Source organism: Pipistrellus hanaki (genome assembly GCF_964339955.1).
Source record: "Pipistrellus hanaki genome assembly, chromosome: 2".
Lineage (NCBI taxonomy): Eukaryota > Metazoa > Chordata > Mammalia > Chiroptera > Vespertilionidae > Pipistrellus > Pipistrellus hanaki.
Genome location: NC_140504.1, coordinates 167,066,297 through 167,091,113, shown reverse-complemented (window position 1 = coordinate 167,091,113; position 24,817 = coordinate 167,066,297). Strand labels below are relative to the sequence as shown.

Sequence of the window (24,817 nt, the reverse complement as noted above, 5' to 3'; positions counted from 1 at the left end):
GTCTAATGCTGACAAAACCTACCACAACAGTCTGCAAGCTGCTGGTTTCATTCAACAAACACCCCCAGTGAACCTTCTTAGAACTTTACTTTGACTAGCTCCCTCTCTTGCTCAGCAACCTACTTCCTTGTACAGCTCCCTACTTCCCACAGCCCCTCCAAGCCAAATGGGAAGCCTGTAGCCGCATGACCACTACAGGTCTCGCTACATTAGAGTCGGTCCTTTGCATGCCTGTGTTCTCCATAAGACAAGAGCTTCCAGCGGCAGCAGCGAACACTTCTCTCATCCTGCTCCTCAAACATGGGTTAACATCCAAACAGGGGTCCTATTACTGTGAAAGTTTTAGTGGGAGGAATTCCAAACCCTCAAATCCAATTTGGAACTACTTTTTGCTGAAGGGTCTCGGTGTAACTTGAACATGTATCCAAACTTTGTATAAACATTTCCCTCTTTTGAAGTACGACAGAGCCATCTGATTGTCTTTGTTCCTAATTAACATGAGACCTGGGGCACTGGCCTCGGATTCAATAGCGCGTGCTTCTTAACGAGAGGCAGGATTTCCAGTGCAAATTCAGAGGCTGCTCTTTGGAGCCGATGGAGAGGTCGAGGACGGGGACAGGCATCGGTGTGGGGTCCAGGAGTACTGGACATCATTTTCTAGAACCCAGAGGCATTTCACCCAATGCTTTCTAGAGTCTAAAGTGATCTATGTTGGAGCCAAGTTGGGGGTGGGGTGCGAAGGGGAACTGAACAAACAGCATCTCCAAAGCCCTAAGTGCAACAAATGATTTTCACTGGGCTCAGGGTTAAAATGTTGAGAAAAGACTCCGTTTCTCCACTAAGGTGTGCCAGGCTGCCCTGGTGGGCTAGGAAAAGTAATCCCATGCCTATCTGGCATGCAGCAATGGGAGACTCGGGAAGCAGGGGTCTGAGAAGGAATGAGCTGAAGTCAGGTCAGCGCTCAGGTTGATGGCAGAAGCCCTGAATCACGAGTCTGTTTACTCAAGAGCCTAGAAGAGCCACACAATCCACTTGTTTGCTTTTTAGGTCTCCTCCCCATGCTAGGGAGTATAAATCATTTGTGTGCAAGGCCAGATGCACACCCACACTCTCACAGAAGGCACGTGCCACTGAAAAACAGGCAGGTGACATTCCTACATGTACGATTTTCTGCCAAAGCCCCTTTAAAACATTTTTATGTTGTTGTTACTCTCAATATCACTACCAATGGTGTGAGCCTCAGTAAGTCTCTTAACCTCTTTGGGCCTCAGTTTTCTCATTTGTATAGAGAGCACCTCCCTACAGGGCTATTTTAAGAATTCGAGTTGATCTACACAAAGCACCTAGCCCCAGCGTGTTTCAAGGTTTGAATGCGATCGAACATGTGAAGGAGTTAGACCAGAGTGAATATTCAATATAAGGTAGCATTACTGTTATTATTTCCTTTCAAGCTCATGGTCACATATGAAGCAGCTTTTCTTCCGACAGAGCGCTTCACAGAACAGCTGGATGCTAACTCAGCTCCATGCTGGCCATGTGTGTGGCTTTGGATAAGTCACTCCGTCTCTTTGAGCCTGATCTCCAAGATGAGGGCTGGGAATCTGGCCACTGTCACCCCCTAACGAGGTTACAATCCAAAGAACAATTCCTCTGCAGTCCTATGTCTGCAAACGTGTTCTAGATGGTTCTGAGGAGATCTCTGTAATCCAGGCTTGTTTTTCCAGGTAGGCAAGCTACCTGCAGTCATCCATGCTGGTCATTGTGGCTGACTTAGGAGTCACACTCTTTCTCTGTTTTGATGCTGTGTCTGCGTCATTGTATTTTCCTTGAGGACACCTGCCTGGCCTTGCCTTTCACACACCCTCAGGATTCACACAGTCACATTGCATCCCCTTAATAAATGGGAAACAAATATTTGGGGAACCATCATTTGTGGACACCTTCTCCTAGCAGCCCAGTAATGAGTCATTCACTCGCAATCAGCAAAGCAGAGCTTGTGTATTTAAATTTGAGTCCAGAGGCTTCCGACTGCTCTGGCCCACCTACAAAATGCTTCAAAATGTTTTGAGTTGGTATCCAATGTCTAGAAATTGAGAGACTTTTCATAAAAACAAATCTAGATTTCAGTTTCTATTGAAGAATCGGAAGATCTGGCAGCAATAGAGGCTTAGACAATCAGCAGCAGCTAAAGAAAAGCTGCCCTTTCTCCTGCGCTACAGCTCACTACAGCCTCCACTTCCCACTTTCCAGAACTATCTCTGACTCTAGCTGTTAGTCATTAATCCTCCAGGCTTAAGATTGGACTTGGTTTGCCTGCATCTAGGTTGTGCATTACATTTAAAGTAGTGTGTTTTCCACAAAGCACTCCGAATATACTCCGAATATGCTCCATAAATGTGAGGAGGGACTAACTTGACAAAAGTTTGCAAACATGTCCTAGATCACATGTGTCAAACACAAGGCCCGAAGGCCAAATCCAGCCCGCCAGGCCTTGCAATGTGGCCTGCACCGCGCTGTCATCACTGCACTCCGCTGTCAGTTTATGACATTGTCAGTTTATGACTGTTCAGTAAACCATTCGGCCCACGATTTAGGCTGGATTTTAGATTTTGGCCCCTTCTCTGATTGAGTTCGACACCACTAGACTAGATGGTTCCAAGGAGATCTCTGTAATGCATATTTAAACATAGTATTTCCCCCCTTTCCCCCACCACCTTCCTAGATAGACAAGCTTTCTACTCCTTCATGGAGTCAGAGTAGAGAGATAAATCTCATGTCACTTATCAAAGCAAACTGAAGCACAAGAAGTAAACAGAGGCCCAAAAGGCAGAAAAGCAATTTTTAAAAATTAATAAATGATGAGACTATTAACAGCACATGAAAAAGGTTTGCTTTCCCTCTCCCCTTTAATATGATTTTCACCTTAAACATTGTGTCCCTTTAGGAAAGGGAGGGAAAGTTAATAAAGGAACCTATCACTCAAACTTAATTTTTAGTATGGCAAATAAACTGCTTTAATGAAAGGGCTGAAATCCCCAGGTTTGCGCATTAAACTTTCATTCGTTGTGGAGAATGGAAATTATCGATTCAGCCGTGGCATCATGCATTTTGAATCCCACAGTGGCTCGGAAGCCCGCGTTACTGCTGGGTGCAAATGTGTTGGCAGCGTTTTGATACGGGGCGAGCAGAGGGTGGGTGAGGGGCAGGGAAAGGAACACAGAGAAGGGAAGGAGGCAGACTGGCTCTTCACAGAAAGAGAATGATCAATATTTCTTGTTGCCAAGATCCACTTAAACAAAGCACTGCTTCTGACAGCATGATGGGCCAGGGGTGCGTTCTGAGATCAAAAAAGCTGGGTTCACTCGGCCTTTTGGGAAATGCCTACAGCTTCAGGGATCACTTAACAAAAAAAAAACCACACAGAACGGATGGCTGATGATTTGATCCTAAGCTCTTGGGGAAGTTTGGATTTCAAGAAAAACTGTAGGGAAGGAAAATATCTCGCTTCAAGGTCAGGGTGTCCATCAGGGGAACAGTCAATGTCTGACATTCTAATACGGAATTGGATAGCACAGGAAAATCAATCCAAACCACAAATACAGCTCTCAACCTGGTGTGGCCTCATCAGAGAGTCAGGTGACAGGAGCATACCATCTTTACTTAAAGCACAGACATAGGTTTGTTTTTCTTTTGAAAGAAATTAATTATTCTACCTCTCAGAGGACCACCCCGTATTTAAGCAATGCTCAATTATTTCACCCTTAGAGAACTCATAGGGATTGATTCTAGGCCGAGACTGAGGCAACCTGAATCAGGCCTATTTTGGGGTCTTTGTGTCTTGGGGTCTATGAGATCAGGAAAGATGATTTCTAATCATCTTTAGAAATAAGCTAAACTCAATTGGAAAAGTAAAGGAAGGAAGGAAGAAAGGAAGAAAGAAAGGAAGGAGGAAGGAAGGAAGGAGGAAGGAAGGAAGGAAAGGAGGAAGGAGGGAGGGAGGGGGAAGGGAAGAGAGAGAGAGAGAGGGAGGGAGGGATGGAGGACAAAAAAAAAAAAAAAAAAGGAAGAAAGTCATAATATATTCCCCAAAGAGAAGGTTTTGCTTTGCTTTGTGTTTGTGTTTGTTTTGGTTGCCTCCCAGCTAAGATGCTCTTACACCACTGGTCTCCCCTGCCAGTCTGGCTGTGGGACGAGCAGCTCTGTTGAACTAAGAAGTTCTGGTTGTACGTTTTCAGACATAGATCCGGTGCCATCTATAGATTTCCATTCTGGGAGAGGTTTCTCTTTTGTCCTACTTTGTGTCAGACTTGCCGTTGTGAGGATGAGAGTGCCCAGGAGACACCTCCCCCTGGTTGAATAGGCTATGAAGAATGGGGCTCATTAATCGGCTGGCAGCCGCCCCCCAACAGGATGCTAGGTGGGGCATCCGGGAAAGGGAGGCGGAGGAGGCACGCTCCATTCAGGAGCTCACCACTGGCTGTCAGCGGGGGCCTCAAAGCCAATGGCACCGCCTCCTGAAGAACCCCATCAGGTAAAGTCTGAACTGAGAGTGACAATCCAGACGCAGAAGCCTTGGTCTGGAGGAGCAGGCTCTGGGCCACCGTTATTTTTCACCTTAACCCTTGCATAGATATGATTTACTGGTCTGATTATTTTCAGATGCCTGGAATGTTCCTTTTTTCAGTCATTCCTTTGTTCCCGTAGATTTTGTACATTAGTTCACTCGTGTATTGATTCTATAACTGATTTTTCCTTTTCAAGTCTCAGGAGGGTCCTCTCCACCTTTAGGTAAAGCCAAGCTGCTCAGTCTGGCACATAAGGCCCCTGTCTTCCCCCTCACTGCATCCAAATGTAGGCCACACCATTCCCTATGCTGTTCCCCACTCACAATATTTATGTACATTTTCAAAGCATTGCATGTGCTGTTCCCTCTGCCTGGAACAGCTTTTTATCTCAGCCTCTTCTCGTAGCTCAATTCTGGGCATCTCTGCAGACTCAGCTTCACAGGCCTTCCATGTGGGGTAGTCATCCCTGACATCCGCAGCTCGTGTTCCCTTCCTGTGCTCAGCCCTCACCTCACTCCTCTGTAGCGATCTGCGTCCCCAGGAAATGTCCTTTGAATAAATAAAGAGCACCACTTCCAGCTCCCTCATGGCCTTTATGTATCAGAACAAAGGGATGAAATCAACCAGCGCCTCCCCAGTCAGGAGCCAGAATATCACCTCTTACCTTTATGGTTTTGGTCTGGAGTCTGAGTCCATTTAAAGTGTTGATGGCTTTCTCTGCATCCTTTGGATCAATATAGTTAACGAATCCATACCCTAAACTCTGTCCTGTGGAAACATTTTTTAAAAAAGAGAGAGAAAGAGAGAGAGACAGAGAGAGAGAGAGAGAGAGAGAGAGAGAGAGAGAGAGAGAGAGAGAGAGAGAAAGCTCAATATCTTTATAGAGGAAATATTTCCCATTGCAGTGAATCCAAACCCTCCTAGTACAATATATGGTTCCTGTTATACCAAGATTTACCCACAGGCTGAGAAATTTCAAATTCTTTCATGTTTCATTTTGGTTAGTTTTTGAGCTCACGAAGCTGCCTAAGCTGGGAATGGGTAAGCACTCCTGCATACCCACACCATACTACCCTGTTTCCCCGAAAATAAGACAGTGTCTTATATTATTTTTTCTCCCAAAGTTGCGCTAGGTTTTATTTTCAGGGGATGTCTTATCTTTCCACGCGCTAGGTCTTATTTTCGGAGGATGTCTTATTTTCGGGGAAACACGGTAATATATACGCCAATGTCCTCTTAATGGAAAAGAGGCAGGACAGGGTAGTGTCATTTGTTAGAGAGAACTGAACTGGAGTCCCAGGAATTTCTCTGTAAACTGTGTGACATCTCAGAAATGTGAGGGAGATAGGAGATTAAATGACTTGATTAAATGATAAGAGAGGGTCGATGAGATACTGTATATAAAATGTCTACCAAATACATTGCCTAGAACATAATAGCTGCTCAACAGACAGCTCTGCTATGCTTAGTCCTTTAAAATTGGGGCAAGTGCTAGATGTGGGAGCTGTGTCTGCTGCCTCAGTCACGCCAACCACACCCACACCCGGAGGAATGCAGCAGGATCTGAGCAGCAGAGATGGGAGGAGACATTATAGTGAAGGCATGGCCAGACTTTAAAGCAGTTGCTGCAAACAATTCGTTGCCTCCATCATTCCCCTAGCCCAATAATCATAAAAGAGGGGTGGGTCCTATTGGAAAGGACCGAGGAACTCCTAACTCAAAGGAGTGGTGTGCAGGCATTCTTCAAAGAGAATTTAGCTCCTTTGGCGGAGACGGCACCCACTTGTCTGCAAAGAGAGGTGGCAAGTGACAGGGCTCCCCCCTAAGTGAAATAAAAATAATGTGTTTGCGATCGTGCCACTGATTATAAATAGTCCATCAGCTCTGCCATGTGTCATCAGCCAGAAATATCATTAGGAAACTTTACATTTACTGACATACCCTTTAAGAAACACTGAGCTCAGGGTGGCTGCAAACCCAGATGAAACTTCTCAGGCAATGCTATTGATTTGTGGGCGGCAGCAGAGCGGAAGGGGAGGAAAATGACAGGACATCACATGTCAGGGAGGACTGATTACATAAAGCTCCCTTTGGAGTACAGGGGCCGGGGCCAGGAGACAATACAACAAAAAGCCTGCCATGTCCTGGTGACAGGAGCCCATTTCAGCAGCCAAAAAAATCTTTCCAACAGCTTCTGTTTTGCTGGTAAATGTCTGTGTTTGTGTCTGTTGTAGGAGGGAACCTGGGAAAACAAGTTGGGTTCTGGATCAGAAAGTGGGTGACTTTGTTATCCTTTATAGGAAGGAAATAAAGAGAATCATAAGGAAACTCAAATGCATTTTTTTTTTGGTCACGCAAATGACAATTCTCTCCATTAGCACATTCCTTTGTGATTTGGAATAACAACAGAGTTAGAATAGGAAAAAAACAGGGGAAGGGGCAAACTTTTCCAGATATGCCCTCCACCAGCCAGAATTAGTAACTGGAAAAGCAGGAGAGAATGCTGAGCAGCCTCCAGACACTGGGACCCTTCTCTTCCCATTTCACTGTGATTGTGGTGTGCGTCCGTCTGTGAGTATGTACACAGAAGAGTAAGTGTGAGAGAGAGGTGTGTGTGAATTACAAGACCTTGCTACATGTCCCACAAAATTTTCTGCAAATCAAAAGAGTAAAAGACTAATTTCATTGGTTTCAAAACATCATTTGTCTTAAATTTGTCTTCACCTCAACAAGGCTAACTAAATTTACCTAATTAAATTCATTTTCAATCACGCAAATTTCCATTTTCACCATGCAAATTTATTAGTCCTATTTATCTTGTATATAAGAGAAGCCTTAAAAATGACTGAACTAAAATATTTTTACAGTTATTTATTTTAAACAGTCTTGCACCAGATGGGCTGCTTCAAAGGGCATTTAAAAAAGCAATAATCTCTATGATAAACCTCAGGTATGAGTTCTAGGAAATGAGTCAGACAGTCAGCCTATCCCACTAAATATTTTGTGTAAAACTAAAATGAAAAAATATAGACAAAATGCTCACCACTTAACTGCAAACATTGAACCTAAATCCAAACAGTTCATAATTCATCACAGTGATGGAATATCTGTGGAGGAATTTATCATGCCTATCAGTGATGCATGTTCCCTGATAGGCTATCTTTCTTTCTAATTATTCATATGTTTACGGAAATCTGAAATAAATAGTAGAGCGGCTATGATTGTTATACATTCTACATTTTACCTTTACTAGAGGCCCGATGCACGAAATTCATGCAAGGGGCTTGGCCCTTGCAGCCCCGGCTGCCTCGGCCCATCGCAGCCCTGGCTTCATCCGGAAGGTCGTTTGGCTGTCTGGTCAAATTAGCATATTATGCTTTTATTATTATAGATTGTGGACCATTGTTTCAGGGAAGAAACACTCTCACGTCTTGGGGAGATTCTGAAGATCAAGTGAAGGAAAGGAATCCTGAGTCATAGCTCCCCTCCCCCCCCCCCCACCTGTATCAATCCCAAACCCACCATCACCTTAGTACTTGACTACAGTATTATCATTATGCGCTCTAGCTTTAGAGAGAGACTGTGCTTAATATCAAGAAAGAGGGTGCTCTAGGGAAAGTAAAAACCAGATGAACATCCTTTTAGAAAGCAAGGGGAAAAATGATTGGAGATACTCCTTGATATGAAATAATGAATTGCAAACTCTAAGCAGAACGCTGCATTGAACAAGAGGAGGGCAGAAGTGGAAAGCTTGCCTGTGAATTGAAAGCTATGAGTTAAGCTGGCAGCCCAGGGAAACCACCTGTGGTTAACCTACTTCCCAAACAGGCTTCTTCACGGGCCTCTTGTCATCGCAGGAGTCCTGCTAAGTCTAATAAAAAGTGCTCTATGGAACTAAACACCCTCTTCACAACAGCCTATAGAGGATTAAATCCCTAGGCAGAAAAGAGAAAATCCAGAGACCCATTTATTTCAAAATTCTTTTAGTAGTGGGGGAGAGTAAAATAAGAAGAATTTTGTGTTTTGGTGGCCATATGCTGGTGATAGGTTATGGATTTGCAGTTTTGTATTTAAATGTACATAGAGAAATATATAGATGAAACACAGTCACAAAAAATACCAACATTATATCCATGGGGACCAAAAGAGCCACCATGCTGGAAAGGCCCAAGGGACCCAATCAAGAGCCTATTTCTTTCTTGATTAGCTATAGCAAGATTTGACGATATAGGTATGGCAGCAGTATTTTCAGAACAGAAAATTAAACTTCATTTTTGTTCTCAATTAATAAATTAATCTTGATAGCAAGTTGAATAAAAAAATTAAATTACTGAAGTTAATGTTTGCTGAATTAGCAATAAAGAAAAAACATCAATGAAGAGGTAAGATATTATGAAATAAAACTGCCTCCAAAATTTAGAAACTATGGTGAGAACCTGGCTTTTTGAAGCCCAGGTGATCTACAGCCCTTACATGTGACCAGTCCTTGATAGTCCCGTCCATGGGCACAGTGGAGGGGTCTCCAATGACCACCCAGGAGGAGGACATGCATTCTTGTAAGTTTGGGCTAGCAACTTAAAATTAAAATGTAGTTTCCAAGGAAAACTTTCACACATAATGCCTACATTTTAAGGCATTTCAGTTGGGTTTTGGATTAAACAGGTTCTTAACAAGGTTTTCTTAAATCTGAACCTGAGTATTTATTTATGTTTTTGTAAATCACACATGCACAACACAAACACATGCCGTGTCCTCCTAGTATGACATGGCAAAATCTATTCTGCTATAATAATTTCTAACTTCTCCCCTTAGAAATCAACCACTTCTCTCCCCCAAAACTAGCTTATAAAGGTTTGCATCTTCAAACATAGAGGGTACTCAACAAATACTGGCCAAGTGAAAGAATAGATAAACACATTTGTACTACTTCTTCATTACTACGTTCTTCAGACGTTTTTATGTTTGGGGGAAGAAGAAGTAAAGGGCAGGTCCCTGGGGAAAGGAGAGAACACGACAAAAAACTAAATCAGGAATGACTGGAAAACAAAACACAGACAAAAAATGTCCTAGGTGGCTTCTGCAGCATCGTTCAGGTGGATGATAAAACCCATCCCTGCCCACTTTCCACAGAGACTCTGGGTTTCCAACGCGTTCCCTCCACCACACCCCCCATTCTGTTGCATTCAATTTCCACAACAGCCTGTGGGAGAGAAAAATCATCATTTTACAGATGTGAAAACTGAAGTGCAGGGAAAACACTGTTTTTTCCTACGCTACAGAGCTGGATCTTAGTCTAGATCAGGGGATGGGAAAATTGTTTTATACATAGGGTGATTTGGCAAATAGTTTAGCATTGGTGGGTCCTCTAGTCCCTGTCATGACTACTCTGCCATTGTAGCATGAAAGCAGCCACAGATGATATGTAAACAAATGAGTATGTCTGTGTTTCAATAAAACTTTATTTAGAAAAACAGGCAGGGGCTCAATTTGTCTTTTGGGCCATAGTCTGCCCTGGTCTAGATCTTTTGACTCCAAATGTGGTATTCTTTGGGATAACTACAGTTACTCCATTTGAACTAAAATATTTTTTTTTTTTTAAATATATATTTTATTGATTTTTTACAGAGAGAAAGGGAGAGGAATAAAGAGTTAGAAACATTGATAAGAGGGAAACATCCATCAGCTGCCTCCTGCAACCACCCCTACAGGGGATGTGCCCACAACTAAGGTACATGTCCTTGACTGGAATCGAACCTGGGACCCTCCAGTCCGCAGGCAGATGCTCTATCTACTGAGCCAAATCGGTTAGGGCTGAACTACAATATTATTGACAACTATTTTGAGGCCCTGACATACCTCTGAGGCTTTTTTGAATCACCAAAGAAAAAGCAGATTATTGTTGATAGTTTGCTTTAAGCATTTTTAATTTGTACTTAAATTCTAGGAAGTGTGACCATCATAGCTGATTATAGCCCCTCATTGTTTTAGTCATTCTCAACAGAAGTTGTTGTCCCTTGCCTTTGAGGTCATGGGGTTATGACAGCAGGACTCCGAATGTGACATCCTCATGGCTGATGGCAGCAGCGGAGTTGTCTGTCCCCTTGCAGGGCTGGCCAGAAGGAACCTCAGCATTTCTGCACTGCTAACCTGCACAGCTTGCTCTTTCTGTCTCCAGAAACCTCACAGTTACTTCCCTCATCTTCAAAACCCCCTCGGGGGCTGCCAGATGGGTAGCTGCTGTTGATGAAAACTTCTGAGTTGAGTAAGGAATTTTTGTGGATGTTAGAACCCCTAGCTCAGGCTGAAATTTTGTTCTCAAAGCACATGATAAAATCCCCAGTCACCTCAAGATCACCTGTGCAGCAGTAATCCACATGCTGGGCTAACCAAAGCCAACTCCACACCCCAGAACTCCCTCCCTGCCAGTCCTGAGGGCTTTCCTGGCTGTCAGCTGCATTGAAATCTACTTGAACTCACCCAAAAGAGGGCAGAGAGCTTTTGCGGCTGTTACTGCATACATGTGTGTGCGAGGAGTAGGGTGGGGACTCAAAACCATATTTTCTGTAAAATGTTGGTTAAGTCATTTAAGCTTCATCATCCTGTTCCCTTATCTGGAAAACAGGGATAATCCCTTATCCTCACAATCAAAGGATCACTGTGAGGATTAACTATATTAGCATGTGGACGAAGAACTGCTATAATTTATTCAGTGCCTACTTTATGCCAGGCACTATGCTAAATGGTCTAGTAAGAGGACCTAATACCGTGTTTCCCCGAAAATAAGACATCCTCCAAAAATAAGACCTACTTACAGGTTTCCTTCTGAGTGAAATGTAAGGCATCCCCCAAAAATAAGGCCCTCCCCCTTAAGCTAAACATGAGAGATTTGGTCCACTGATTCTAAAGAAATGGAGTCACAAGAAATTCACCAGGAAATTCAGGAATTGGATTGTTATGATGATGTTCCAGAAGATGATGACATGATTGTCATTGAATAAATGAGTAAATTCTTGATACTGTAGGATTCACAGTTTGTCTGGTTTGTGTTGACAACTACCGTACTACCGTACCGTATACAGGTAATAAATTTCCTTTATTTTCATTTAACAATAAATGTGTACCGTATTCTTCTTCATGGAAAAATAAGACATCCCCTGAGAATAAGATCTAGCACATCTTTGGGAGCACTTATTTTCGGGGAAACAGAGTAGAAGCCTGTGTGAAGTGCGTAGATTGTGCAGATAAGGGAAGGGAGGCTAAGAAGTATTAAATAACCTGCCCAAAGTCAACCAGGAAGTAGGCTCTAGGGCTAGGACTTGCATGAACCCAGGTCTGTGTGACTTCCCAGCTCATGTCTTCTCTCCATGGGATTGGACCTCTGTGCTAAGGCACAACAGAGTGTTGGGCATCAGGTAAGAACTCAAGGGGAGGCACAAACCCTGTGTTGGGGTCTCTTTCCCTCCTTCACACTGACAGGGGCTGCTTTGAGATTCTGGTGCATCCATGGGTCTACCCTATGCCATCCCTTTTCTGTGAGTGTTTGCATCTGTTTGGCTGAGTCTTGACTTTTCTCCTGCAAACTCAGTGTTGATAAAGCCAACTAGTCAGAAGATTGATTTTCTTTTAGTAGTTCACATAGTTGTTGCTTAAAGTCTTACTGCTCTAAGTGTACCCCTATATCAGCAGCTGGGGACTTGTAAGAACTGCAGCTTCAGCCTATTGCAGTGCGACCCTGGCAATGCTAAATGAACCTCCCTGAACCTACTCATCTTACCCAGAGTCACAGGTAAGGGAAGCACTGATGTGAAAGCTCTCAGAAATTTTTAATATTTGCTATTTCTTTTCATCCCCAAATTTTGCTTTCATACCTTGCCCCTTTCTGTTGCAGTAATCTCATCTGTAAAATAGACTTAATATTATTTTTATGCAGTTATTAGAAGGATTAAAAGTGGTAATGCAGGTAAAGTACCTGGTTTATAACAGATGCTCAGTAGATGGTTCCTTTTCTTCCTTCTCCCAGCCCCTTACACTATTGTCTGAGAGGATGCTATCTCCTCAACGAGGCCCAGCCTCCTTGAAGGTGAAGAATGTTTCTGATTTTTTTTTTAACCTTGGAGCACATATAACTGGTATCTCCTACATGGTAGATACTATGAGTAGGTATAAAACCAGATCCCAGGAGACATAGCTGAAAGACTCGTGGGCTGTAGAGTGAAAGACAGAAGACTCTCAAGGTGCTCAAGGTCCCTTCCAATATTTGAGAGGCTGACATAAAAAGGCAGGGGTAGATTTACTCTGTGGGGGCCTCAGGGAGAAGGCAAGAATCAGGCAATAGAAGAGGAAGTAGATTTTGCTTTGACAAAAGTATGAATTTTTTAATAATGATTTTATGAGGGTGTGGGGTGCTACGTGAGGCTACCCCATGACTAGAATTATGGCAAATGTGAAGGCAGACCTACATTTTATCAGGAGATGCTACAGCAGATAGCAAGATGGGCCCATAGATCCCTTCTAATGCTAAAATTCAAAGATTCTAAATTTCATTTATTTAGACCCATGCTCACAATTGGTTTCAGTATATTCTGATTTTTAATTAAGAAAATAAGAATAATAGAGGATATTTACCAAGCACTTTACATACATCATATTTAAATCTTTGCAACCTCTAAAGCAAGCCTTTCTACAGAAGGGGAAATTGAGTCCCAGGAAGGAGAAGTAACGAACCCAAGGTTATTTGGCTAGAGAATAATAGCCAGACGCATATGCCTGCCCTCCCAGGACAGCCTTTCAGCTATGCTCCAGTTTTCAGTGCTCATCTGTGTGCTAAACACCTGCCCTGACAGAGCACAGTGTGCCTGAGACTTTGAGAGAGTATATTCTAGAGAGGCTCAACATAGTCTAGTACTGTCTCCAAGTTCTTATTCTTTCCATTTAATTCCAATATATACCCAAAATTATCCCATTCCTATCTTCTAACTTGGTGTGTCTGTCAGACTATACCTGTTACATCACAGAATTGCAGTCTTGAAAAGGACTTAAGTATCAATCATCTTCTTCCACAGATTTGGAAAGTGAGGACCAAAGAAGAAGCAAGGAATTCATGGTCTAGTAGGAATCAACAATGATAGTCTTAAAGTAGTGGTTAGGTGTTATGACAGTGAGAAGGAGAGAGGGTTTCTGGAGGATATACCTGAGCTGAGGCTAATTTGAAAAGACTGGTAGGAGGTAGCAGGCAAAAGACCGAGAACACTCCAGGTGGAGGGGACAGCATGAACAGTTATCCCTTCAGGAAAGTGGACTGCCACTGAGTTTACAGCCATCACTTCCAGGAGGCCAAGGATTGTTGATATCAACATGGACTGTCAATGCTGTTTCTAAGCAGAATCTGTGCTCAGCTGCATAGATGAGATCTCCTCATACCTCTGGCAGGGCCTCAGGAGTCATTAGACATCTGAAATTTTGAGTGTGTCTGTTCTCTGCCAACAACAAACACTATTAAAAAAGACAGGACCTAGCCTTACTTATTCTGAATTCCCAAAGTGTTTAAAATTATATTGAGCCAGTACTTGGTTATTTCCAGAGGCTACATCCTGGCTTCCTAAGTAGATGTGATTTCCCAGAGGTTGAGAACTCATCATGTGGCAGCAAGATGGCAACAAGCAAAGCACTTGGCCCACAGTGGGCATTCGATACAAGCTCACTGAACCAAATGCATTTCTCAATGGGCCCTAAGTTCTTTAGGGCAGGCTCAGGGTCTTTATCAATCTGGTATGACCAATGTCTGACACATAGTAGGCTTTCAATAAATTTATGTTGAATGGATTTATGAACAAATTCAATAATCAAATGAACAGTATCAAGAATAGTTATCATTTTTTTTAGTGCTTACTGTGTGCCAGTTACTGTACTGAGTGCTTAATTTCTCTCCCACCCCAACTTTATTGAGGTATAAAGGACAGATAGAATTGTGAGATATTTCAAGTATACATCCTGATGACTTGATATACATATACATTGTGAAAGGATTCCTACCATCTAGTTAATACTACATATTTCTCTTTTTGTTGTTGTTATACCTGAGTGCTTTACTTCTATCTTCTCATCTACTCCTCCAAACAATTTTACAGGTAAGCATTATCTCTGCCATTTATAATCAAGGACACTGATGTCCAGAGGTCTCGGATCACAAGACCATCTGGCTCCAAAGCCCACACAGGCTTTTATAGTATCTTCTGATTTCAGAGACAGTATTATCGAATTGTTCAAGTGACGTGAAACAATGCCTCAGTTAGCGGGTGAGGCACATGGGAATTCACAAAGTGTACACAGGGATTCCAGCAGTCCGCAAAGCAGGAAGGATCAGTGACAAAGCTACCCTCTTTCATAAAGAAAACCAACCAATTCTCAAAGGAGTGTGCTTTTTTTTTTTTTTTTAACTTATTTTGGTTTGTCCTATAAAATAAATTGTTACAAATGACAGTTCTTATACATTTCAATAATAAACTTCAATAAATGAAAAAAGCGGAACGAATTTGAGTCTTACTTTTTTTATGTCTTTCCAAGAAAGAAAGGTGAGTCACAAGATACAAAGTAACTATCAAGTATTGCTTAAAAAGAAACAGAAAGAAGAATATATTTTAGGTAATGTACCAGGGACAATAGAAGCTTCCTGACAACTATCTCACCTTCAGCATTTGCCCCACAAAAAGAAGTGTTCCGATGGATAACCCTGGGGGCAATGAAAGATTCTTAATCAAAACAACATGAAATCAAATTATGTTCACAAGATTTTATTGATAGGAAAGAATAGTCACACAATTAAAAATATTTTTTACAAGGGTTGAAATAAAAAGAGGGGGGATTTGGCAAATTCCCAGCTAGCCAGGAAATGAACCAGCACTCTTACTTCTTGGTTGGTTTACTCTCACATGAAACAAAGATCTGATGACAAATAGCCAAGACGCCACCCAGAATGGATGTGAACCCACAGGTGATTCCTGAAAGGCAGCTGATGTTAGATGAGGGTTTAGTATCAAAGGAAGGAGAGGTAGAAAAAGTTATCAGTTGAATGCTAATTACTTACGCTGTAATTAGCCTTTGGACAAAATGCAGGTGAAAGGAACTATTGAATTTAGGCACTAAGACAATGGCTCCAAATCTCTCATCAGACACTCTTTTTTAAAAAAAATATATTTTTAAAAAAATTATTAATCCTTTAGAGAGAAAGGGAGAGGGATAAAGAGTTAGAAACATTGATGAGAGAGAAGCATTGATCAGCTGCCTCCTGCATCTCCGAGTTTCCTCCCCCCCCCCCCCCCCCACCCCCACACACACATACACACACACACACTGGAGATGTACCCGCAACCAAGGTATATGCCCCTGACCGGAATTGAACCTGGGACCCTTCAGTCCCTAGGCTGACGCTCTATCCAGTGAGCCAAACCGGCCAGGTCCAGACACTATTCTTAAAAAGGGCAGGTGAAGGGGTCTGATATCATGTTGGGATTTAGATTATAGGAGATAAGTTATGTGAGAGGAGTTGGCACAAGGAAGATGCTTTCACAAATATTAACTGAATATAAATCTGTGAAAACTGCCTTTATTCAAAGTAAAAGGAAACCCATGGCTTTCTATGAGGGAAAAGAAGTAAATAATATGTCTTTGTAGAGATAAGTCAGGATGTCAAATATGAGCTGGAGAAGGACTTTGTCTGAAAATCTCTGTCAAAGTGTCATTTCTGAACAAAGGGTTTGGGCTCTCTGGCCATGGACTTATACTAAGAGCTGTGTGAAATGCAGAGATGAATACCCCCGTCCCTGTTGTCAAGAACGTCATTGATAGTACAGTATGAGATGTGAAGCTCACATTCATGGCCTGACAGCTCAGTTCAGTTCCAACAAATGTTTAAAAAGACAGAATTCCCCAGATCCAGGAAAAGGAAGAGAAACAAGAAGCAAAGTATGTCTTCCCTTTTCATCACCATTCAGCTTGCAGGTAAGAAATAAAAAAAATATAATAATAATAAAGGAAAACCCAAGCACAAAGTAACTCATGCAGAAATGAGTCCATAGAGTAGGAATTGGGGAGGGAAGCCATTTCTTTTCTTTTCTTTTCTTTTTTTTCTTTTTCTTTTCTTTCCTTTTTTAAAGCTAAGGGTGATCAGCCTCACTACACTGAGTCAAGTACCTGGGGAGGTAACGATGAAGGAGTGTCCAGGAATGCATGAGAGACTAACAAAATGTGAACACCTTCTAATGGGTCAGTTCTTTTGGGCAATGGAAAATGAAATGTCATCTGATGATCAGGAAACAGAATAAATCCATAATTTAAATCATGCCCAGTACATGCTCAGTACTCCGTAATTTTCAATAAGAATGCCTATAGTATGTGACAGGGCTGTGCTGGTGGCAGAGAGGGGGATTTACATGGTACCCCTTTTCTGTCCATCTTGAGAGTCGTTAAGACTTTCTAAGGCCTCCACTTGCCCACTCACATGCAGAAGAGGATGCTACCTCTTTCTTAACAAAAGGGATGAGGCCATGATGGGAATTGTCCCAAACTGCCTCCTTCCCTTCCACCCACAAATTTACCCCTAATGCAGCTCCACTCTTTCCTCCTGGTTTAGGATGTACAGTCCACAAAATGCTGAAGAAGAAAAAAAAACTTCCTTGGGTAATTAATGCTACGTGTTATATATTAAAATTTATAATGCACATTAACATAGACTCAGAGAAGGAGTGATAAAAAACACACCCTTTTTAGGTTGGTTCACTTCAGTTTCCCAAACTCATTTGGTCACAGAATTCCTTTTATAAAACATATTACCTATTACACATCTTTGGGAAAGACTTTTAGACGGGATTCCCAAATAAACATTACTCTTTGAAACAGGACTGACTACTGTCTCAAGATTGATTACCCTAAGGTGGGGGAGGGGTCCTGGCCCCAACTCTGAGCTAGGATTTCTGAGATACCGAGGGGCCAGCAGGAAATAAGGAGACCAAGCCAGAGAATACTCCTAAGGTCTCTTTTCACTGTGACACTCCATGATTCTGTTTCTCAGAAGACATCATATAGACATGCTTCTGGGATAATATAGTCACAGGGCAGAGATATATAGTGGGGAGGGTGTCAGACATCTGAGGACATATTTTCATATCAGTGTAAGTTGTACAAGTTTGGTTCTAGCTCATCTGTGTTAGTAATCAGCATGCAGGGAGCTCAAGGAGTTTCACTAGAAGAATCAAAGACCCAAGGAACAAACAAACAAAATTATGTGTCGCTGTATGGACCCCCAAGCAGGAGCACACACATATAGGTGCATACATACAGGCACACACACGCACATGAGCTATAGTTAACTAACTAGGCATATAGCAATGGAAGGCAGTGTATAGTGTTGCAGATAAAAATAGAGGCTTTGGAGTCAAACAAACATGCATTCAACTTTGCTCTGCCCCTTAGAAGCTGTGTGACTTTGAACAAGTTACTTAACCTTTCTGAGCCTGTATCCTCACCTGTAAATAAGGCTAATAGTAACTGATCCTTACAGAGCTGCTGTATGAATTTTATTACTCTACGTCAGGTGCTGATCTGAATGTTTTAAATATATAGATGCCAATAATAGTCCTATCAATATCCCTATTTTAAAAATGAGAAAATGGAGGCACACAGAGAGTAAGAACTTGCCTGCTATATGGCCAGTACGTGGTGAAGCCGGGTTACAAATGCAGGCAGTCTAGCTCTTAATCACTAGGCTACCCTGCATACCACAGCCCTGGGTTAGAGTAGGTCCATGATATTCCCATGGACGACATAGACACAAATAAACAAACACCTACACCTCCCTGTCATCTCTGGCTTTTAAAATGTGCTGTTTTTATCACTGGTTTATTACATGATACAGTTCAAATGGAAAGCGTGCAGACACCAGCTTCCCAAACATCCTATCTGGCTGCTCAAGAAACGCAGGAACGAACATATTCCTGAGAAATGTGGTTCATTCCGAACGATGACTCAGCCACTATCTTCACAAACAGCCTGCTAATTAAACTTCCTTATGAACTCTGCTAACTAATTTTTCCAATGCATGGAGGAAAAATCATTCATTATAGACCGGAATCCAAAATCTAATAGTAATGGCACAAGTAGGATCTGTGGCATTGTAATTTGATCAGCTTGAGCATTAATAACAGACACTGATGTCTGAGAGAGTTAATCAGCTTCTGTTGATTTTGCGCACAGATAACTGAACAAAACATCTGGAAGGCAGACCATAAAGCAAAGCTAGCTTATCACAGGGTTAGGGGCAGGGCAGTTAGTATTTGCTTTAACCTCATAAATCCCCTGCTTACAATGTCCTATCTTCTGGGTGACCACTGTAACATGCTGAATTGGTATAGCACTTAGCGACTTACCAACACATTAGCACAGGGGTCCTCAAACTTTTTAAAGTGGGGGCCAGATCACGGTCCCTCAGAGAGCTGGAGGGCCGGACTATATGAACTACTAATCCCTACTGTAACACCTTGGCTGCGCTCACTGCCCAAAAAACCTGGCGGGCAGGATCAGACTCCCCTGGGGGCTGCATGTGGCCCGCGGGCCGTAGTTTGAAGACCCCTGCTAGCAGCTCATCTAATGTCACAGCACAGTAAGGTGGAAGAAGCCTGTGTTATTATCCCCATATTATACACAACCATCTGAAGCACAGAATTGTTTGGTCCACTTAAAGTCCCCCAGCTACGGCCAGAATGAGAAATTGGTGGATCCTTCCATTTTATCATGTTGCCACTCCTAAATGTGGCCTGATTTTAAAAACAATCTCAGAAACCATCCTGACATTTTCAAATATTGAACCAAAGGCTTTCTTTCATTTACAATCTTCCAGAACCACTAAAGCGGTTGTTCGCTATCCCTGTAGCTATTTCTGAGGCTTACTGGAATGCATCCTACACAGCCACACTCATGACTCAGGATGAAACAGCAAGAATGCGGGGGACACTCCAGGAACGTCTCTTGTCCCAATTGGCAGCAGCATGTGGTCAGACAGCCATGGATGGGCACGCAGGCAGAATGGCCATTTGCCAGCTGTGTGACCTTGGGCCAGTCAATTGAAACTCCAGGGGCCTAACTTTTCTTGGCTAAAGAATGGGCCATCCTTACCTCTTGGAATGAAATGAGATAAACAGATGGCATCTAGCAGTGCTTAATAAATGTGAGTTCTCATTCCACTTCCCTGCTTTCTCATATGCTGTCTCCTATTTCCGGCTTGGAATCCCATAATGGAGGACTGAATCAGGAAAAGCTATTCCATTTCCCTTTCCTCTCTTTATCCATTTGTTGGCCCAAAGGTAGGATTGTTGGTGAGAGGGGGGAAAAAAGTTATGAGACAGAATCTTCCACTTATAGGTTGCTTTAATTTACAAGTGCCCTCACAAATACCACCCCGTGAAGGTAAGGCAATGTTTTATCTTCTTACTGAATATTGAGAGAATGGAAGTCTAAGGGGATAAAGTGACTTGGGCAAAACCACCAGTTAAGTGTATCTGAGTGAAGGCTGAAGGATGGGCTGGAATTCATTAAAGTCTCTCACTTCCGGTTGGTTCATTGCACTGTGTCTGGTATTTCTGTCAAGGAAGGATTTGGATGGAATATGTTTTCAGGGTGAGGAGCATGCTGGGAAAAGAAAAAATGGCTGAGGATGAGTTCCAGTTTCCAAGGTGAGGACTAGGAAGTAAGAGGAACATTCAATTTTCCTGTGTGTTGTCAGGCTCAGGGTCCTGGGCAGTGGGGAACCTGCCAGAACTCACTGGAGCCAGCAGGAACCTTCACCAGGAAGGCAGAGGCAGAGGACTGAAGTTCCAGGGTGCCCAACCTCGGGGTTTGAGAACTGAAGAGATTTGGAGCCAGGAACACCTCAGCAAGAAAGCCCCTTCAAAACACCTCTGGCCCCTGCTGACACATGTGTCCATGAGACAGGAACTCCGCCAAGGCAGCTTGTCTGTGTCTGCCTGCTCTGGCCACGAAAAACAAGTAAATCAAATCAATAGGAGTTCAAGCAAGAAAACGAGCAAAGGAAAACACTATGTATGTGATCTCAGGCTTCACATCTCATCTGTATATAGCTGGCAACTCTCTCCACAGTTGTGGGTGTTATGGGAACAGGGGTGGGGCCAGGATCCTGGTTTCTGCTTGAGAATGGGCTCGAGTTGTCAGCATCCAGTTTTCTTTAATATAAAGAAACTCAGGTTAGGTGGTCTGTTACTTCTCAGAGAAGTTACCTCACCACATTTAGTTCCCAAATTTTCCTTCTCATCTGTTACCATTCTACACCCATTTCCTAGTTTTGCCTGGCTTTGAAAAAAAAAATCTATGAGTATTTTAGTTTTAGCTCTTTTCCATATTATCTTATAAGCCATTACAAATCCTTTTTGGATCAAATGGCATATAAATAAGTAAGAAGATGGAAAGAGAGGGCAGGATGGAAAAGAAGCAAAGCGAGGAAAAAGAGAAGGACAAGGAAAATTAGAAGCCACTGGCTCTTGACTTAAGCCTTCTTTGGGCTGCACTGGCCTCATTTTTAAAGTGAGACAGATATTGCCTCTATTGGCTATTTCAACAGGGTCAGAGGAAGTACTAAGTCTAAAAGCCTTTGAAAATAAACAGGAAGGAAAATACTGAGGGTTAATGAGAATACATTTTATGCTCAGACCACCAATAAATGATTTAATTTGATTCACAATGTTTGTGAGGAGAAGTTTCTTAGTGGCCATAGAAATTAGAGTAATTAACCCTACTACCATGTTTCCCCAAAAATAAGACATCCTCCGAAAATAAGACCTACTTACAGGTTTCCTTCTGAGTGAAATATAAGGCACCCCCCCAAAAAATAAGGCCTCCCTAGGCTAAACATGAGAGATTTGGCCCACTGATTCTGAAAGAAATGGAATCACAAGAAATTCACCAGGAAATTCAGGAATTGGATTGTTATGATGATGTTCCAGAAGATGATGACATGATTGTCATTGAATAAATGAGTAAGTTCTTGATACTATAGGATTCACAGTTTGTCTGGTTTGTGTTGACAACTACCGTACTACTGTACCGTATACAGGTAATAATTTTCCTTTATTTTCATTTAACAATAAATGTGTACTGTATTCTTCTTCATGGAAAAATAAGACATCCCCTGAAAATAAGATCTAGCGCATCTTTGGGAGCAAAAATTAATATAAGACACTGTCTTATTTTCGGGGAAACAGGGTAGCTAGTTGTGTCCACTTAATGTTGATGGGGCCTTGCCTCTCACCAGATATCCAACAACAAAACAAGGGCCAAGCAGAAAACCACACTTATAAGGCAGTGAGAAACTGAAATAGGTGGGAAGTCACTGAGAGAACATGTACCTGACCTCAGTGAGATAGACAATGATTCTCAACTCACAGATGCCAGGAGAAGTCTGAATATTAACCAGCTCCTTCTGTGTTAGGTCACGTTATTTATTTAGCAAATTTATTTATGCTGTGTTAGCACAGGTTATCTGGAGACTTGGGTTCAAATCTCTGCCCCACCACTTATTAGTTGTGACCTTAGATAAACACTTGACCTCTCTGAGTTACAGATATTTCAACATAAAGAGAGTACTTACCCACAGAGTAGTCCTGACTGTTCTATTCACTATCCCTTACGGATGTCTCTGAAGCTTGGCTCAGCTACTTCCTCTACATGGACCTGTCTCCTACAATCTACTCTTTACCAAGTTCAAGGCTCACTCCTATCTGACACTTGTCCCGAGAACCCCAGCCCACGGCCATCTTTTTCTCCTTTGAACACGTATAGCTGATGTCTTCATCTTCATTCAGCAGAAGCAGAGTGGTAAAGTAACAGAAACAGCAAGACCATGGCTTTGCAGTCAGACAGATCTAGTCCCACTGTCTAGCTGATTCTAAGCCCTGGCTTCTTTATCTGTAAAATGGGGATGATACTACTGATCATGCATAACTGATATAAAGCTACAGTGAGGTAACATATATAGCTGACACATAATAGACATTCCATCAAACCTCCAACTTTGCAGTATTGTTAGAGCACATTTGTGCTATCTTTCCAATGAAATATAAGAGCCAGGGTCAGGAAGAGTGAGTTTGGGCCGAGGTGAAAAACAAAACAAAAATGCCCATAAAACAGCAAAGTGGATGTGTACATGGTATGCATTATGAGAAGGCTCCCTGCCCCTTCCAGGCTGCAGGCTGTGGTAGGGCCCGTTTGGTCCTGGCTTCCCTGACTCATTGCCTCTTTAGCAGCAACACGTGGGCACAAACTATGTCTTAACCTCTTCTTGGCTTCCTTACAGACCCAGAAACAGAATTTCAGAGAAGAGAAGGGAAGACACAAAATAAATTCTGTTGGCTGATTGAAAATGTTCTACAAAGGTAAAAGCCTTAGACCAATATATGGTCTCAATCTGAATTTTATCTTCTCTCCAAACTAGAAAAATCTTCTTCTATCAAAGCTCCATTTGGGGACTGTAGAGAAAATGAAAAGGCAACTAAAGATCTTTAGTTCTTATAAGGAATAGAGACATACAGAGCTCATCAGCTAAGAGCACTAAGAGATGTGGAATGGGGGTGGGGGAGCAGATTGAAAAAGGAAACCACCACTACCACGCCTCCCAGAGGACAAGAGAAATGTGAATTTCCCATTAACACATCTCAGAAAGGCTTTCTTCCTACCCTGAAGCTGGTGACTTACATTTTTAGATAATGTGTGGAAATTTCAGTTTGACATCACCTTCCTGCTTAGTTCCTCGTCTCAATCAACCAGGTCATTTTACAGAGAAGAGGGGAGTGAGCAAGTGAGCATGTGTGGGAGTGTGTGTGTATATATGTGTGGGGGGAAGGAAGGGAGGCTGGTGAACAGGGAATTGGGCTTACGAACCAAACAGTCAGCTAAAGTACAGAAATAGAAAAGCCTTAAAATACCCAGGCCTGATTCACATCCTAGGTAAAAATCCTTTGAGACATCTCTCCTGGTTATCCGAGTTTGGAAGCAGGGCAGAATCCTCTGATTTGGAAGGGAAGATGAAGAGGACGATAGCCAGGGGGCAAAAGGAAACCATACCTGACTACCACCATCCTTGGGGGTGGGGTGAGGGAATTGTCAATAGAAGCAGATTGTATCTATGTAAACTCTAAACTTCAAAGCTACACTCAATTTCCAACCTGTCCTAATTAGAAAGGATAGGGGGTCATTGATTACCCTTGATGGGTGAGTAAGAGACAGGATGATTATGGTTTGCTGGTTGCACTTAACCTTCTGACATTCTCCAAATTCCCCTTAATAAGGCAGACTTCTATTCCTCCATTTTGTAATCCCATTTGGCTGCCAAATCCTCTCCATACTTAAAAAATTTTCCATTCACCCTCAACAATATATCTCCCCAAGTCAACAAATTGAAATTATTTTACTCTTCTTTGTGAAATACATATAAGATGACTGGAGAGAGGTGATAGATAAAATGACAAATGCAAATATGCCTGATTTTCCTCTGAATTTGGGAGACACATTGCACTGTATCAAACATATTTGTAAAATCAGTAGCAAAATGTACTTATAATGCCACTATTTCCTCTATCCTTCCTAACACTAATGAATATCCCTCTGATGTGCAGGAATCTGCTTCGGTTTTGTTTTGTTCATTTGCTTTGTTTTTTAGGTTCCCATGTAAGTGAAATCATGTGATATTTGTCTTTCTTTGTGTGACTTATTTCACTTAGTATAATACCCTCCAAGTTGATCTATGCTGTTGCAAATGGTAAGATTTCCTTTTCTTTATGGCTGAGCAATATTCCATTGTATATATGTACCCTAGATTTTTTTTTAACCATTAATCTATCAGTGGAGTCTTAAATGAAGATGGGTTGCTTCCATATCTCAGCTATTGTAAATAATGCTGGAATGAACATAGGGTAGCATATAGTTTTTTGACTTAGTTTTTTTTCATTTTCTTCATATATATATATACCCAGAAGTGGAAGAGTCATACGGTAGTTCCATTTTTTGAGGAAACTCCATTCTATTGTATTTTCCATTGTGGCTGTACCAATCTGCATCCTAGCAAAGTGCACAGGGGTTCCCCTTCTCCACATCTTCACCAATACTTATTACTTTTTGTCTGTTTTTTATACTGTCCATTCTGACAGGTGTGAGGTGGTATCTTATTGTGATTTTGATTTGCATTTCCCTGATGA

At 42.1% G+C, this 24,817-nt stretch overlaps 1 protein-coding gene across 15 annotated transcripts in view; it reads right to left on the bottom strand.

The window, feature by feature from the left end:
• ELAVL4 (ELAV like RNA binding protein 4) overlaps positions 1 to 24,817 on the bottom strand; it is a gene marked incomplete at its 5' end in the record, with an annotated part of 137,539 nt that overhangs the window by 19,491 nt on the left and 93,231 nt on the right. For all 15 annotated transcript variants that reach the window (XM_084872931.1, XM_084872925.1, XM_084872921.1 and 12 more), the window contains one exon: positions 5,230 to 5,333. In XM_084872931.1, the coding sequence (XP_084729057.1) occupies positions 5,230 to 5,333 (104 nt within the window). The remainder of the gene's footprint in view (positions 1 to 5,229; positions 5,334 to 24,817) is intronic.